The 18,583-nt window shown below is 46.4% G+C and overlaps 1 protein-coding gene across 9 annotated transcripts in view; it reads left to right on the top strand.

The window, feature by feature from the left end:
• The window catches only part of ORC3 (origin recognition complex subunit 3), a 142,649-nt gene that overhangs the window by 485 nt on the left and 123,581 nt on the right, over positions 1 to 18,583 (top strand). For 3 of the 9 annotated variants that reach the window (XM_073589598.1, XM_073589596.1, XM_073589603.1), the window contains exons 2-3: positions 15,257 to 15,289; positions 17,005 to 17,059. In XM_073589598.1, the coding sequence (XP_073445699.1) occupies positions 15,266 to 15,289; positions 17,005 to 17,059 (79 nt within the window). In that variant the 5' untranslated portion in view covers positions 15,257 to 15,265. Of the gene's footprint in view, positions 1 to 5,995; positions 6,105 to 6,520; positions 6,556 to 15,256; positions 15,290 to 17,004; positions 17,060 to 18,583 lie in introns of those variants that run through there. The other 6 variants (XR_012234811.1, XM_073589595.1, XM_073589600.1 and 3 more) reach the window with 4 other exon arrangements.

Here is an 18,583-nt window from a genome sequence, read left to right as displayed (position 1 = left end):
GGTGGGCACTGCCGTCTGGGCATGTGGGGGCGATGTAAGGACTGAGCCGACATCTTCACATGCAGCCTTCAGGAGACCTGTGCCCTGATGTGTGACTGTAATTCAAGTTTAGTTCATACTGCGTTGCTCGGACAGGGACATCCGCAGGGCTCTGTATGTGGCTGCATGGTGCCATCAGGGTCAGACCAGGGACATCCGCAGGGCTCTGTATGTGGCTGCATGGTGCCATCAGGGTCAGACCAGGGGCATCCGCAGGGCTCTGTATGTGGCTGCATGGTGCCATCAGGGTCAGACCAGGGGCATCCGCAGGGCTCTGTATGTGGCTGCATGGTGCCATCAGGGTCAGACCAGGGGCATCCGCAGGGCTCTGTATGTGGCTGCATGGTGCCATCAGGGTCAGACCAGGGGCATCCGCAGGGCTCTGTATGTGCCATCAGGATCAAATCAGTGATGTCCGCAGGGCTCTGTATGTGGCTGTATGGTGCCATCAGGGTCAGACCAGGGGCATCTGCAGGGCTCTGTGTGTGTCATCAGGATCAAATCAGTGATGTCCGCAGGGCTCTGTATGTGGCTGCATGGTGCCATCAGGGTCAGACCAGGGGCATCTGCAGGGCTCTGTGTGTGCCATCAGGATCAAACCAGTGATGTCCGCAGGGCTCTGTATGTGGCTGTATGGTGCCATCAGGGTCAGACCAGGGGCATCCGCAGGGCTCTGTATGTGGCTGCATGGTGCCATCAGGGTCAGACCAGGGGCATCCGCAGGGCTCTGTATGTGGCTGCATGGTGCCATCAGGGTCAGACCAGGGGCATCCGCAGGGCTCTGTATGTGGCTGCATGGTGCCATCAGGGTCAGACCAGGGGCATCCGCAGGGCTCTGTATGTGGCTGCATGGTGCCATCAGGGTCAGACCAGGGGCATCCGCAGGGCTCTATGTGGCTGCATGGTGCCATCAGGGTCAGACCAGGGGCATCCGCAGGGCTCTGTATGTGGCTGCATGGTGCCATCAGGGTCAGACCAGGGGCATCTGCAGGGCTCTGTGTGTGCCATCAGGATCAACCCAGTGATGTCCGCAGGGCTCTGTATGTGGCTGTATGGTGCCATCAGGGACATCCGCAGGGCTCTGTATGTGGCTGCATGTGCCACCAGGGTCAGACCTGGGACATCCGCATGGCTCAGTATGTGGCTGCATGTGCCATCAGGGTCAGACCAGGGACATCCCTATGGCTCTGTATGCACCATCAGGATCAGACCAGTGACGTCCGCAGGGCTCTGTATGTGGCTGTATGGTGCCATCAGGGTCAGACCAGGGACATCCACAGGGCTCTGTATGTGGCTGCATGTGCCACCAGGGTCAGACCTGGGACATCCGCAGGGCTCTGTATGTGGCTGCATGGTGCCATCAGGGTCAGACCAGGGATATCCGCAGGGCTCTGTATGTGGCTGCATGGTGCCATCTAGTGATGGGAAGTTCGGCTCTTTTTGGCGATCCGGCTCATTCGGCTCCGCTCACCATAAAGAGCCGGCTCTTTTAACGGCTCTTTTTTAAATATTAATCCGTTTTCCACAGTCATCGTTCCAGGTCTTTGCCTGTAAAGTGAGGGGCTCATTCTCCACCTATATAAGGATCTAGTGACGCAGTGTAAGCTGTTATTCAGCATTGCTGTTTCCTCAGATTGTCAGCTCTTGTGATCAGGCTCCGGCTCCTTGGTTGCAGACAGTCTTACCATGTATTCCTTTCTGATCTGTGGCGTTTTTTGTACATGTCCTGTCTGGATTAGTAAGTGCTGCAATCCCTGTTGGCGTTATATAAGAGTATAAGGCCGGGGTCACACTGGCGAGGAATACGGCCGAGTGAGAGGCGCTAAAAGCACGCATTAGACACGGACCAATGATTCTCTATGGGGTCCCTCGCACCAGCCGTATATTTCTCATCTGTATTCTACGCTCCGTGCCAATTGCAGCATGCTGCGATTGTCAGCGTACTACGGCCGTAATACGCCAATGCAAGTCTATGGGTGCGCAAAAAGTACGGATTACACACGGACCACACGTGTGACCTGCGAGAAATACGCACCAGGTGTCTTTTAGAAAAGTCGGCAATTCAGTGCCTATACAATATACTCACACTGACATGTTTAATAAAGAAACGATATATACACATAGAATGCATATATATCTATATATATGTATTCTATGTGTCTATATCTATTCTTTGGTTTCTGTTAGAAACCCTGTCATAGGGCTCCATTATATGTCCATTTTGCAAGCCTGCGAGAAAATCTCACCATACGGATGACATACGGATGCTTACATGCGCAAAATACGCGACCACACCTTGCTTACGGATGACATACGGAGCACTGTTTATGGGCCATTCATCCGTATTACGCATGTAAACTACGGACCGTATTTTGCGTCGTTTAGTGTGACCCCGGCCTAATCCGTAAAAGGTATGTTGGAAGCACTGCGCCAACACACACACTGCAAAATATGTAAGCAACGCCTACTGAATAGTAAAATCAGACACTAAGAGCAGCTGCCTGGCCGGGGTGCTCGGTGTCGCCCCCTCACTGATCAGACATTGCTGACCTATTCTAAGGTCAGCCAGCATTAAAGTCATGGACAACCTCGCAGGTGCACTTATTTGAAGCCTGCAAAATGATTTGGACTAGGGCCAGTTTTGTTTCCATATTACACTGATAAGATCCTTTATGTCCCCCACTGGCCCCTTCCCCCTGACCCCCCTATTACTGCATTGTAATAAAGTCATGTGCAGTGAGAATAGTTTCATATCGGCACTGGTGATCTGATAATGAACCAGCAGTAGCCCAGCGGGACATCTATTCCCCCAGACTAGGAGTCCGCACCTTCACTGCTGTAGTCATTCCCTCTTGGACGCGATTTATTCGCATCCGTGTTTTTTCTGCAAATGGATGCAAACGCATGGAACTGTGTCCTAATGAGGATTTGGTTGGAAATGTGAAATTCTGACTTCTGGGGCAGAGGTTAGGGGGAGAGAGAAAGAGAGACTGGGGAAAGAAAAAAAGAAAATGGGGCTGGAAGCCTGCGCAGTATGAAATCCACATGCAGATTGGACGCAGGCATCCTGATTCAGGTGCATCTACAGTGACAATCATATGTTTTTGCTGACACATATCAGGATGTCTGCAGATTTTTTTTAACACCCAAAATTCGCAACAAGCTGCGTTTTGGGAGAACATGGAAAATCCTGAGGCAAACGCAGGTCCGTGCCTCCCTATGTTAAGTATAGAGATGTAATCTGGATCAGGATTGCTACGCATCACAACGCACCATATCACAACGCTAGTGTGAACGCAGCCCCACTCGTGCAGCCCCTAACCAGGTGCCCCCATGTTATATACATGCTCCCAATACATTATATTATCATTGCCACACTATAACACAGGGCACAATCCCTTCTAGTGAGGCGGGAAAGATCACTGTATGACAGATGAGCATGCGGACATAGTCTATATCATGTCAGCAGACTGTTCCCATACAGTTTCATCACTTTCCCATACAGCACATCCCTCACTTCCGAGCATCAGTGCCGCCACACGGATCCCTGCACACGGACCCGTGTTCTCCTGGATCCGTGCTCCATAGAGCTGCATGCCAATTCCAGACGTGTAGCCGCGGATCCGTGCGTCGCCCTGCGCCTGCGTGTTTTTCAGATGACACAAAACTGCAACAAGTTGCGTTTTTGTGCATCTGATAAAATATGCAGACACAGCGATCCATGGGAAAACGGTGACAGCTGGATGCACACGCAAGTCCCATCCGTCACCACTGAAAGTCAATGGAGACGAAAATGGATCCGTGTGCAGCCAAAATATGCAAGTGTGAGACCAGCTTAACCCTATAAGGCCATGTGCACACGGTGCGGATCCGCAGCGTTTCAGGCTCTGCAGCAGATTTAGGTGCTTTGTACAGTACCATTGTTTTCAATGGTAAACTGAAAAACGCTGTGCACATGCTGCAGATTTTTCCGCGCGGATTTGCTGCGGGTTCAAATCCACAGCATGTCAATTCTATGTGCAGAATCCGCTGCGGTTTCAAACCTCGATTGTAGAGGTGTCAAACTGCAGGGCTAAACCGCAGGCTAATCCGCAGATATTTTTTACCTGCAGATTTTTCCAAATCCGCAGCACCAAAAATTATGTGTGCACATGGCCTAATGATTGGGGCTGGACCTAGATCACTGCACAGTCTTGCCTGAAATCACTTTATTATATTGCTTACCCTTAAGTGGGAGTCACACATAGCAATCTCGCTAACGATATCGCTGCTGAGTCACAACTTTTGTGACGTAACAGCGATCTCACCAGCGAGATCGCTCGTGTGTGACAGCGATCAGCGAGCGGCCCCCCTGCCGGTATCGCTGCAAGAAACCTCTGGACATTTCTTTGGTCGCTGGTCTCCCGCTGGCCAGCACGCATCGCTGTGTGTGACAGGCGGGAGACCAGCGATCAGCTGTTAAAAATAATAAAAAAAAATAAAAAATATTGTTATTCTCACCTTCTGACGTCCCGTTCAGCCATCCTGCCTCTCTCCATGCTCCGGTCCCAGTGATCTTTTGCACGAATGACCGCGAGACTTTGTTATCCCTCGAGACCGTGACATCTCGTGGTCATTCTCGCAAAGGATCACTGGGACCGGAGCGTGGAGAGAGGCGGGATGGCTGAACGGGACGTCGGAAGGTGAGAATAAGGCTGTGTGCACACGATGCTGATTTGCAGCAGATTTTACCGCACAGAAACGTTGCATATCCACATTGTGATGTACAGTAGCCTTAAAATCAATGTAAAAAGCCGGCTCTTTGAATCGGATCGTTCATGAACGACACATCACTAGTGCCATCAGGGTCAGACCAGGGACATCCGCATGGCTCTGTATGTGGCTGCATGTGCCATCAGGGTCAGACCAGGGACATCCATATGGCTCTGTGTGTGCCATCAGGATCAGACCAGTGACGTCCGCAGGGCTCTGTATGTGGCTGCATGGTGCCATCAGGGTCAGACCAGGGACATGCGCAGGGCTCTGTATGTGGCTGCATGTGCCACCAGGGTCAGACCAGGGACATGCGCAGGGCTCTGTATGTGGTTGCCAGTGCCACCAGGGTCGGACCAGGGACATCCGCAGGGCTCTGTATGTGGCTACGTGTGCCGTCAGGGTCAGACCAGGGCCATCCGCAGGGCTCTGTGTGTGGCTGCGTGTGCCACCAGGGTCAGACCAGGGGCATCCGCAGGGCTATGTGTGTTGTCCGGGTCAGATCGGTGACCTCTGTATGTGGTCAGGATTGGACCTGTGACATCCGCAGGGCTCTGAATGTGGCTACGTGTGCCATCAGGGTCAGACCAGGGGCATCCGCAGGGATTTGTATGTGGTTGCATGTGCCATCAGGGTCGGACCATGGACAACCGCAGGGCTCTGTGTGTGGCTGCATGTGCGGTCAGGTGTCGGACCCCAACCGATCAGACATTGATGACCTATCCTAAGGATAGGCCATCTATGTAAAAGTAATTGGCAACCTCTTTAAACGTTATCCCTAGTTTCTCTGTAGGCTGTATTGTTCTCCAGTTCACATTGTCCTCTTATAATAAACATTTACTTAGTCAGTTGTGCCAATGTAATTCATTCTTAATTCTGCTCCATGTTACACACAACATGTATGGCCTTCTAAAAGAGAATTCTCCAGGCACAGTCTACTTTCCAGTTGCCATTGGATCCATCCTGCTATAGTTCCATTGCTGCTGGTTGAGCTTGGGCAGTGCAGGGTCTCTTGCATGGCTTCCTTCCAGCATAGCTCTTCTTTGCCTCCCCACATTTTAAAAATTGTACTTTTTTTTAGAAAACAGTCTATACTTCTGTACACAACTCCGCCTGACTGATTTAATCTTCTACCATCTACATCAGTATAGCTGCCTGTGTTTGGTTTTACATCATTACTAGTTGGTTTCTTACAGAGCACCACTGTCCTGCACTCATCTCTGCCTGCACAATGGAGTCTGAAATAACTAGGTGCAGGATAGCGGAGAAGCACAAGTTAGGACTGAGCAGCGTAGATGTGAATCCAGCTTTGGGTGAGATAAAAGACTCGTTGGAAAGCTCAGCTCAATCTTTGCCTCCCTTCCATGAGCATGCAGGTCATAGAAATTTGAATAAAATGATACCGTGATATTTGTGATCCTAGAGAAATCCACATTTTTCTTAATATATAAATGAGCTGTTAAGATGACACAGATCTTACAGAGCGAGCTTACCGTATTTTAAATGAAAGGGGTCATTACCTTTATGAGACATGTAATAGGTGACTGTCTGCTCTCCTGATCTTAATGCAGAACTGTGCGTGATTACAATGCCCGGAGAAGAGCAGACTTAAGTGTGTTGGAGGTGTTTGTAATGAGACAAAGCTTGTTTTCTGTCATAATATGCCCCACACGTGAGATCAGAACTGTGCCTTATTACAACTAACATTCCTTTTGTTTCCATGTAACAGGCAACCACTGAGTGAACAGCAGGGCTGTGGAGTCGGTAAGCCAAACCTGCGACTCCGACTCCTCAATTTCCCTTACACCGACTCCACGACTCCGACTCCCACATATATTGCTTATATTTAAGTGAAAAATTTATTGTAGCACAATGTGAACATCAGACATTTAATCATTTTTATGATCGAATAATCAAGATATTTAGAACATAATATCTATTTATTGGAATACAACTTTAGAACACAAAAAACTGTAATAAATTGTAAATATGTAATACACTGTATAATATCGATTACATACATACGGTACACACCAAAGTTTGGAAAAACCTTCTCATTCAAAGAGTTTTCTTTATTTTCTATGAAAATTGTAGATTCACTCTGAAGGCATCAAAACAATGAATTAACACATGTGGAATTATATCATTAACAAAAAAGTGTGAAACAACTGAAAGTATGTCTTATATTGACTCTACAAAAGAGTATTACCGGTAAGTAATCCGGTTTTTACCATGAAGGCCTGCTGCACAAAGTCTCCTCTTGACAGTTGTTGTAGAGATGTGTCTGCTGCTAGAACTCTGTGTGGCATTGACCTGGTCTCTAATCTGAGCTGCTGTTAACCTGCGATTTCTGAGGCTGGTGACTCGGATGAACTTATCCTCCGCAGCAGAGGTGACTCTTGGTCTTCCTTTCCTGGGGTGGTACTCATGTAAGCCAGTTTCTTTGTAGCACTTGATGGTTTTTGCCAATGCACTTGGGGACACTTTCAAAGTTTTCCCAATTTTTCTGACTGTCTGACCTTCATTTCTTAAAGTAATGATGGCCACTCGTTTTTCTTTACTCAGCTGCTTTTTTCTTGCCATAATACAAATTTTAACAGTCTATTCAGTAGGACTATCACCTGTGTATCCACCAGACTTCTGCACAACACAACTGATGGTCCCAACCTCATTTATAAGGCAAGAAATCCCACTTATTGAACCTGACAGGGCACACCTGTGAAGTGAAAACCATTTCCGGTGACTACCTCTTGAAGCTCATCAAGAGAATGCCAAGAGTGTGCAAAGCAGTAATCAAAGCAAAAGGTGGCTACTTTGAAGAACCTAGAATATAAGACACAGTATTTTCAGTTCTTTCACACTTTTTTGTTAATTATATAATTCCACATGTGTTAATTCATAGTTTTGATGCCTTCAGAGTGAATCTACAATTTTCATAGTCATGAAAATAAAGAAAACGCTCTGAGGTGTGTCCAAACTTTTGGTCTGTATTGTGTATGTATGTGTGTGTGTGTGTGTATATATATATATATATATATATATATACTGTATGTATGTATAATATATATATATATACATACGCACGCGCGCGCGCACACACACACACACACACACTATGACTTATCTCAGCGAAGACAAAGCCTAGATCCTCAGGCTACATTCACACTATGGGCGTGGCCAGGATCAAACCTGGGGGAGGGGGCGCAGAACCTCATACTGTTCCGCAGAATTTCATACTGCACACCTCAGCTGCTGCAGAACTTCATACTGCACACCCCTACACTTGAAAATAAAGCCTGCACCTTAAGAAGATGTGGTGATGAATGCAGTCTATTTATTCCAACTATCAATTGATGTTGATGTGTTACTGAAGACGAGCAATGCCTGTCCTGGGCGTCCTTTTGGGCAGCTATGAGGTGTACCTGACTGGTGCTAAAAAAAAGGAGTGTTAGTCTGTGTGCTATCCGGCTTTCATTCTGTTTGGTACAGATATGATATGGATAGACAGATATGGATAAATGGATATATAGATAGAGCAGATTTCTAATCTGCTTTTGTTATTGAAAACATTATCTATGAGCTCAAAAACCTTTCAGGTGATGCGGTTTTATAAAAAGCTTATCTGCTTTTGCAACTGAAAAACGTATCCTCAAAAAAACGCAGGAAAAACGCTGTGTGTGAATGTAGCCATAGAACAGTCATTTATAGGACATTTCATAACTTTCCCAAATTTCTATGAAAAAATATTCAGTACATTCTGCATTGAACTATTGTACCCAATTTATTATATATTTTTACTCTTCGCCACGACAGCACCCACTGGAGGTATCAGATCCGCCCATTTGGAACAGGAAACCCTACAGGAAAGATAAAAGGGGCGGTCCGCCTTTCCTCCTCAGTTTTGGTTTCCTGTTCCAAATGGAGCAGGATCCTGCAGGATCTTACCTGGGCCATGCATCCGCCTGTGCGGTCTCCTCGGGAACTGCAGGGGCTGCGGTCCGGAAGCAGCGTCGGGGGAGATTCCGTTTGACGGTTCCCCCCTCGTCTGGTGGCATAACGGTGATGACCGGGTCCGGGGAGGGCCGCCCGGTCTTACCAGGGAGCGGGCCGGTCTGGCATCCGGAGGCAGAACACCCCCCCCCCCATCGGTGGACAGCGTGGGAGGTGAAGCCATGAGCGCGCGAACCGCGCGTGTGAATAGCGGTGGCGCAGGAGCCGGCCGGCGCCCGACGCTCCTATACCCCAGAAGTAATGGTTGAACTTCCGGGGTAGGATGGCGATGACGCGGCGCATGCGCCCTGACACAGGGCGACTTCCGGGGGCACGACAGGAGTGAAGATAAAACAGCGCTGCAGCGCTGTAACGATGGAACCATGTCGTCCCCCACGGAGTCGCAGGCCCCAGCAGGGGATTCAGCTGGGGGCAATTCCACCAGGGACCGCAGCGCCAGGACAGAGACTGCCCGCAGGAGCGAGGCAGCAGAAACCAGATCCAGACCGTCTCAGCCATCCGACCCGGTATTAAGCTTCACTGGGTGAGTGTGCAAAGTATATACTCTACCTATTAAGCTAACCTCCTCCCCCCCCCCTCTCTTTACCTTTGACCTCCCACTTCAGTCAAAGAAAAAAGAAAAAGCTAAACATAAAGAATGCGCATTATGTTCAGAGCCTCTCCCTGACTCCTACCCCAAAAAACTCTGCAAACAATGCATGAAAGAAACCAGACAGGGGTCGACGATATCTTCTAAAGATATCCGAGCCATAATTAGGGAGGAGATACAAGCCATCAACCGCGCCAGCACTCCCTCAGAGTCCAGTCATAAGAAACAGGCCGTTGTTAGTTCAGAGTCAGAGGAAGAACAGGAGTTAAATTCAGGCTCCGCATTCACGTCCTCATCGTCATCCTCGGAGATGGAAGGACGCGCATGTTTTCCACTGGACAGCGTAGATAACCTTGTAAAAGCGGTTAGAAATACTATGGGGTGTGAAGAGGAAAGGGGAGCCCAAACCGCGCAGGACATTGTTTGTGGGATTGGCAGAAAAAAAGAGGAGATCATTTCCGGTGATACCGGCAATTAAGGACCTCATCAAAAGAGAGTGGGAAAAACACGACCAGAAGGGTTTTCTCCCATCAGCCTCAAAACGGAAGTAATCCGTTCACTGATGAAGACCTATTGAAATGGACTAAAATACCAAAGGTGGATGCCGTCATAGCCTCCACTTCCAAACAGACCTCGATCCCGGTCGAGGACGCAGGATTGTTAGCAGACCCATTAGACCGAAAGGCAGAATCTTCGCTCAAAAGGTCCTGGGAGTCCACCACCGGGGTATTCAAACCTGCAATAGCCAGCACATGTACTGCTAGATCAATGCTGGTATGGCTAGATCAATTAGACCAGCAGATCGAGCAAAGAGTGTCAAGGGAGAAACTGCGTGCAGCCATCCCGTTGATAAGAGGTGCAGCTGCCTTTATGGCAGATGCTTCAGCGGACACCCTAAGACTGGCAGCGAGGTCGGCAGCCCTGGTGAATAACGCCAGACGCGCGCTGTGGATAAAAAGCTGGAAAGGGGACGCACAATCAAAATCCAAAATTAGTGCAACCCCATGCGAGGGTGAGTTCCTCTTCGGGAAAGCCTTAGATGAAATTCTCGCCAAGGCAAAAGAGAGGAAAAAGGCCTTCAGTGATTCTCCCATTCCGTTTTATAGGAAAACCTTTAAGAGACGGCCATTCGGGAGAAGAAGACAGTCGGACAGAACGAATAGATGGGCCACGAAAGACGAAAAGCAGAAGGGTACCATCTTCAGAGGGCCAACATATAGGAGAGATAAAAATTAAGAGTTTAAACCCACCAGTTGGGGGTAGATTAAAATTTTTTGTTACCAAATGGGAACAAATTACGTTAAGCCCATGGATTTTGAACATAATCAAGGAAGGAATAAAGATTGAATTCCTTCAGATCCCTTATGAATTCTTTGTTATAACTCGCCTTAATTCCTCAGTTCAGCAAAAGGCTCTCGAAGACGAGATTCGAGTCCTACTAGCTAAAAAAGTTTTAGTTGACGTCCCTGAGGAACAAGAGGGTAGAGGCTTTTACTCTCCCCTGTTTTTGGTTTCTAAACCAGACGGTACGTTTAGAACCATTATTAATTTAAAGAAGCTTAATTCATTTATAAAAAATTATAACTTCAAAATGGAATCAATTAGATCCACTATAAAGCTTCTTTTCCCAAATTGCGTAATGGCAGGGATTGATTTAAAAGATGCTTATTATCATCTCCCTATTCACAATAGATTCCAGAAATACCTAAGAGTCGCAGTGGAAGTCGAGGGCAGGATTCGTCATTTCCAATACGCGGCCATGCCCTTCGGGCTTTCCACGGCACCAAGAATATTTACCAAGGTGATGGCAGAAGTGATGGCCTACCTTCGCCAAAAGGACACACTGATCGTGCCGTATTTAGACGACTTCCTAATAATTGGGAATTCAGTCAAACAATGTACCGAACGCGTGACTGACTCAATCTCCTCTTTTCAGAGCCTTGGCTGGATCATCAATATCCAAAAGTCCAGACTCGATCCACAATCTCTCCAGACATTTCTAGGATTTCAACTAGATTCCTTGACCCAGAGATGTCTACTACCTCAGGTAAAAATCACCCTCACGAAACAAAAAATACGAGCAGCTATAGATAGACCACGGGTGTCCTTGAGAGGAGCAATGTCACTATTAGGATCACTAAATTCTTGCACCCCGGCAGTCCGGTGGGCCCAGTATCATGTCCGTACACTACAACACCAGATCCTCCAAGAGGATAAGCGACATAGTGGTCATTTACAGAGCAAAATAACCCTGTCACAAGAAGTCTTGACTTCTCTAGAGTGGTGGTTAGATGATGACCATTTATGTTCAGGAGTTCCATGGGTTATAGTTCCATCCTGTATCGTAACCACCGATGCCAGTCCCCAGGGCTGGGGAGCCCACATGGAGAATGGGTTTCATCAGGGAAGGTGGAATAAAGAGGAATGCGAGTACTCATCCAATTTAAAAGAACTGACTGCAGTGTTCTATGCTCTATACAACTTCCTTCCGCAGCTCCAACATAAGCATGTCAGGATCCTATCGGACAACACTACCACAGTGGCCTATATAAACAGACAAGGAGGAACTCGATCAGAGACTCTGATGTCTTCAGCGGCAAGAATTTTAAACTTAGCAGAAAACTATTTTTTGTCCCTCTCGGCCCTTCATATCAGAGGCGAGAGCAATCAAAAGGCAGACTTCCTAAGCCGACACACTCTACGGCAAGGAGAGTGGCGCCTCAATCAGAAGGTCTTCAGGGACATAGTAGCCCTATGGGGACAACCCGAGGTGGACCTTTTCGCCACAAAGGAGAACATGCAGATAAAAACATTTGCCTCCCTATCACCATCATATCACCCAGACATACTAGACGCCCTTCTAGCTCCATGGAATTTCAACCTGGCGTATGCGTTCCCTCCATTGATCCTCCTACCTCAAGTAATTCGGAAGATCAGAGACGACAAAGCAAGGATAATCTTAATAGCACCGTTCTGGCCAAAAAGACCGTGGTTTTCGTGGCTGCAAATGATGTCAATAACAGATCCTTGGGTCCTTCCCTCGACTCCCAACCTACTCTCCCAAGGCCCCTTTTTCCACCCTCAAGTGGTCAGCTTGCACTTGACGGCGTGGAATTTGAGAGGCAGTTATTGAGGACAAGAGGATTCTCTGAGTCTTTAATTACTACACTACTACAAAGTAGAAAACAGTCCACAACCCAAATTTACACTAGAATATGGAAAAAATTTCTTCAATTCCATACAGTACCTCATACAGCAGAAGTTCCGATAATCCCAATCTTGGAATTTCTGCAGAAAGGGAAAGACTTAGGCTTAGCAGTAAATACGCTAAGAGTACAAATATCGGCATTAGGAGCACTATATGGCCATAATATAGCAGGCAACAAGTGGATAACTCGATTCATTACAGCATGTGAACGAATAGCTCCAATCCACATACCCTCCGTCCCTACATGGGATCTAAATCTGGTCTTAGACGCCCTAACGGTAGACCCCTTTGAGCCGATCGACACACTACCCTTCAAATACTTAGCACTTAAAATGGCCCTCTTGGTAGCACTGACCTCAGCTAGAAGAGTGGGTGATATCCAGGCCTTGTCAATAGATCCACCTTTTTTTCAAGAATACCAAGACAGATTGGTATTAAAACCAGACCCTGCCTACCTGCCAAAAGTGGCAACAAAATACCATAGATCTCAGGAGATACTCCTCCCAACCTTCTATAAAAATCCCTCTACTCCGGAAGAGCAGAAGTTCCATACTCTGGACGTCAAAAGAACTCCTAAAATATATTGAGAGGTCCAACAGTTGGAGGCAGAGTAGGGCCCTATTTGTTTCATTTCAGGGCTGTAAGAAGGGGTATGGAGTCACGAAGAGCACCATTTCCCGGTGGATCAGAGAGGCCATTCGTTTAGCCTACTCCGCAAAAAACGAAGATCCTCCAGGGAACATCAGGGCGCATTCCACCAGGGCAATGGCAACTTCTTGGGCGGAAAAGGGAGATGTTCCGATTGAAACTATATGTAAGGCGGCAGTTTGGTCATCCCCTTCTACCTTCTATAACTACTATAGACTTGATCTTTCATCAACCTCTGACTTAAGCTTTGGCAGGACTGTCCTTGGCACGGTGGTCCCACCCAGGTGATGGTCTCTGGAATCTCTCCAGTGGGTGCTGTCGTGGCGAAGAGTAAAAAGCCGGATTACTTACCGGTAATGCTCTTTTAATGAGTCCACGACAGCACCCGCTCACTTCCCTCCCTAAAGATATCAATAATTAAAGTATATCAACCAAATAATGGATAAGAAAGATGTTAAAATAAGAGAACATTGCCTAATCCCTGGCGGTCCTTCTGGTACTCTGAAACGTAAAACTGAGGAGGAAAGGCGGACCGCCCCTTTTATCTTTCCTGTAGGGTTTCCTGTTCCAAATGGGCGGATCCGATACCTCCAGTGGGTGCTGTCGTGGACTCATTAAAAGAGCATTACCGGTAAGTAATCCGGCTTTTCGGAGTCGGTCCATTTTATACCGACTCTGACTCCACCAAAATGAGCACCGACTCCACAGCCCTGGTGAACAGCACTGTGAGAGGAGAGCTACAACTGCAGATGTGTTTGTAATGAGAAAAAGTTGTGCTGTGCTCCCCTCTCCCCACACTGGCTGCCTGTGCGATGGAAGCAGAAGGTGTTGGTTACAGTCCGGCATTGCTTTGCAGCATAGCTGACAGCATTATGAGGGAATTGTAGATGTGTTTGTACTTAGTAGTGTGTCAGTCAATACATGTCTCACTAGTGGAGGCAGCGTTTCAGGGAGATCTATATCTGGCCCATATATCGGAATAGCTCTTAAAGCATCCCTTTAGGCTATGTGCACACTTGCGGAATTGCCACAGAAATTTCCGCGGCAACTCCCTGCCGCTGGAAATTCGCATGTGGCATTTCCGTGAAAAACTATCATTTTGCAAGCGTAATTAGCTTGCAGAATGCTAGCGTTTTCCAAGCGATCTGTAGCATTGCTTGGAAAACTGACTGACAGGTTGGTCACACTCGTCAAGCATAGTGTTTGACAAGTGTGACCAACGTTTTACTATTGAGGCTGCCTATGCGGCATCAATAGTAAAAGATAGGATGTTAAAAATAATAAAAAAATATATATATATAGTTATTCTCACCTTCCGATGGCCCCCGATCTGCTCTGCGGCGCTCCCGACATCTTCTGGTCCCAGTAATGCTTTGCGCGAAGGACCTGCAATGACGTCACGCTCACGAGACCACGACGTCATCTCAGGTGATTCGCGCAAAGCATTACTGGGACCGGAAGATGCCGAAAACGTGGTGAGAAGCGGGAAGGACTTTAGGGGCCGTCGGAAGGTGAGAATAACAATATTTTTTATTTTTATTCTATTTTTTTTTTTACAGGATTCTGGTACCCAGGGCCTGGAGGACAGTCTCCTCTCCTCCAGACCATGATTACCATCCGCACATGAAGCACTCACTTCACGCATGGTGGGCACAGCCACATGCGAAAGATGAGCGTTTCAGTGCAATCCTATGGGTGCGGAATCCTTGTGATTCCGCAAAAAGAATGAGCATGATGCGGATTTTTCCGCTATGCGATTCCGCAGCAGAAAAATCCGCCACATTAGCACAGCATTGCGGAATCCCATAGGATTGCATGGGATGCGGTTTTTTGCGTTTTTGCGCCGACTCCGCGAGTAAAAAAACGCTGCAAAAGCGCAAAAAAAAAGCTACGTGTGAACACAGTCTTAATGTACAAGAGAAAACACTGTTGTTTTTGTGTGTGTCTATTAATCATGTTATCCACTGTAGGGATATATTGTAATCTCCTATGTCCTGCTTTATTGTCAGGAATCCACTATGACCACATCATCAGTTTCCAAGGTAAATCTTTTTTCTTATTGAAGAAATATTTTTGGATTCGTCAGCAGGTGAAAAGTGGGTAGTTTATTCCTATTTCATTCCGTTGAGTATTCGGGCTTTTTATTTATTATTATTATTTATAAACCCACCATATGGTTGCTGTGATATGGGACTTTTTACGACCTTTACCAAAAAGGCGTCGCTCATAGGATAATACTGTAAAATTGCACCCCTAGAGAATCCTGTGAGCACCACCCAGTTGGTAAAGACCATAAAAATAAACTAAATACAAAAGCCCATATCTCTAGACCTGTATGGCAGCTTTAGAGAAAAAAAAATAATGGGGTGAGCAACTGGAATAAAAGATACTGACCACTTCCCCAAAACAACACCGCTCTCAGCCAGAAAATAGACCCAGGTGATGGCCATGTAACACGACATCTCTGACAGCACCCTGCATAAAACACACTGCACATGCGCTAATTTCCTGACTGTATAGGACTTGTGCAAGATTGGTATTTAGTCGTCTTCCTACCAAGAATTCATTGGCACTTACCCAGCGTTTGGACGTCTAAAATACTTGCTTGTGCATTGTGCTTCAATAGATATGGTTGAGGGGCATGTTCCCATTACATGATCATCCATCTGTGTTCCATTGTGTTAATGTCGTGGCTTCACTTTTTTGTGCTTGCCATAGTTTTCTCTGTTGCTATGTCAAGGGGGCTGGCTGGCCAGCTTTTTAAAGGGATTATGTCACTAGGTTTTTGTTAGGTAATCTGAGAGCATCATAATACCGGAGCCAAGACCCAGATTACAGCGATGTGTCACTTACTGGGCTGTGTCTTGCTGTTTCAGTATAATCCGCGCTCTATCATCAGGAGATTATCACTTGAGGACAACTGGCCTTGTGCATCCTAGTCCAACCGCAGCTCTCTGTCACTCTACAATTTACACAGAAAGCTGTGGTGTGCATGGGGTTATACACAGCTGAGCTACTGAGCTCTGCGAGATCTACAGCAGAGAAATTGACTATCAGAACTGCTGCACCCAGTCAACTAAGTGATACATCACTGGAATTGTGCTCTCTGCCCCTACATCTTGGTACTGTGAGATTATGTGGCCAAGACTTTGACAGATTCTCTTTAATATAGCCCTTTTATTAGCTAAACCTGTGTATATATACGTGTTGTCTTCCCAAGTTTCCAGCGTCACTCCCCAGTTCTCGTCTCACTCACATGACTGAAATTCTGACTCGCATTATCTCACAGAGATCCACGTGTGAGCCGTACGTCACTTTTTTCCGATGCATTGTAAATATACCTGATGTATATCATAAAGGCAAAATAACTGTATATTATGAGAATGGAAATTGAATACTTAAATTGTAATAGCGACTTTGGGCCGATACATAGACCTCTGTGTGATCTGGTGAATCGGGATTTTAGTCCCGCGAGTGAGAAAAGAACCGGAGCGGTGCTGGAAGGATGTCAGTGTCTGTATTGCATTTACATTACACAACACAAAACCCATATTTAGACACGTATGGCGAATAGAAACTTTCCTGGGACTGCTGCTTTAATGTTTGCCACACATTTGGAAAGCTTATTTTATCTAAGCCTTTTTTATTATGTGTAAGGCAGCTAACCACTGTCTAAGACTCTTGGACTATACTATTTTATGTCCATGACTAATGCCTCCCTGCGATATGAGCTGTACATTTCTTTTCTAATTTTAAGGGCTGCTTCGTATTCAAACCTAGTGCAAAGAAGAAGAAACGTTCTCTTACAGCAGGTGCGTATGTGGTATTATTAAGAGGGAGGCATCTGTAACCTAAAATATAATCCAAGCAAACTCCAGCCCTTTAATTAAAGGGCATCTGTCAATATGTCTTACTACCCTTCTCAGAGCAGCATGATGTAGGGGCAGAACCCTGATTCCAGCAGTGTCTGAGCTCCCTGTTGCAGTTTTGATAAAATCACTGTTTTGTCTGCTGCAGATCAACCAGTTCCCTGAATGTGGAGGCCTGTATTAACCCTGCCCACACCATTGACTGGCAGCTTTCTGCCTATGCACAGTGTACACAGAATGCAGTCAATCAATGGTGGGGTCAGGGTTATGCAGAGTTTATGAATATGAAGGACTACATGCAGCAGGTTTACTAGTCCTCTAATGATCTGCTGACAAAACAGTTATTTTATCAAAACTACAGCAAGCTGCCTAGTAAGTGACACATCACTGGAATTAAGAGAGAGAAACTGGAGAGGAGACAAGGTGCAGATAAGGTCTTATCTGGGTAGCAATATAGAAGGATATGCACAATTGTGCTCACCTGGGTGGGTTGTGTGCACACAACCACTTATAAGGCTGCTGCAGACCCATGAGGAGATAAATGCATGGAACTGGAGAAACAAATGGGTTATTCTGCGCGGCCGATGAGAATGAATGAAGCATGCCAATCCAATTTCAGGTGGGTTTATTTCTCAATGTGTTTTGAAGTATAAAACTTCTTCATCAGGACAAACCACCATAAAGATACAGTCCACATAGCTATAAATAGACAAGCACTCAAAAAAGAGGTCAAAGGGATCATAGGAGCGGGGTGTGACATTTCACCCGAGGTCAGGAATCGCATGTCACATGCTGCAGCTTGAAAGCTCATTATTCACAAATCACAATGACAAAACATGAATAGTAATATTGGGCTAGAAAGATGAAAAATATGTTGTGGGAATGCCCACAAATAAAACCTGTAAAATGGAACTTGGCTCCGCGTGTTCATTAGTGGTGAGAGCTAGTGTGCTTATCCACACAAGAGTGTGAGCTGCCATTACTAATTTATGAGTGAGTAAGCGAAAAGGATGAATGTCAGTATATAGAAGAGCACATGCTCCTCATAACAGAATACCGTATATGGGCTGTATAATATTGAGCATGGATATTTCTACATCACGATGCAGCAAATAACGTATGAATTCAAATAAAGTAATCTGTTAGGAATCCCGTCAGATATGCTAAGAACAGTAAATGCAATATTGAACATGGGTGATCCCAAAACGCGTCACAAATTACATCAACATAGCAGAAAACACACAGAACCGCGACGTGATGTTACATTTAGTATAGTGGTTCAGTAGGAGTCCTACCGACACCCTAAAATTATATGGTTTTAGGGTGTCTGGTAGGACATGTTCTGTGTTGCACTACTGTACCCAATTCATTATATATTTTAGGAGGTGGTACATTTTACACCAACCCCACAGCGCTGCCTCACTGCTGACCATGTACATAAAGTGCAGCACAGATTCATCTCCACTT

This window comes from Dendrobates tinctorius, unplaced genomic scaffold, assembly GCF_039654945.1.
Source record: "Dendrobates tinctorius isolate UK_male_01 unplaced genomic scaffold, ASM3965494v1 ptg000111l, whole genome shotgun sequence".
Taxonomy (NCBI): domain Eukaryota; kingdom Metazoa; phylum Chordata; class Amphibia; order Anura; family Dendrobatidae; genus Dendrobates; species Dendrobates tinctorius.
The sequence above is the reverse complement of the archived record's forward strand: the minus strand, read 5'-3'. Positions and strand labels throughout refer to the sequence as shown.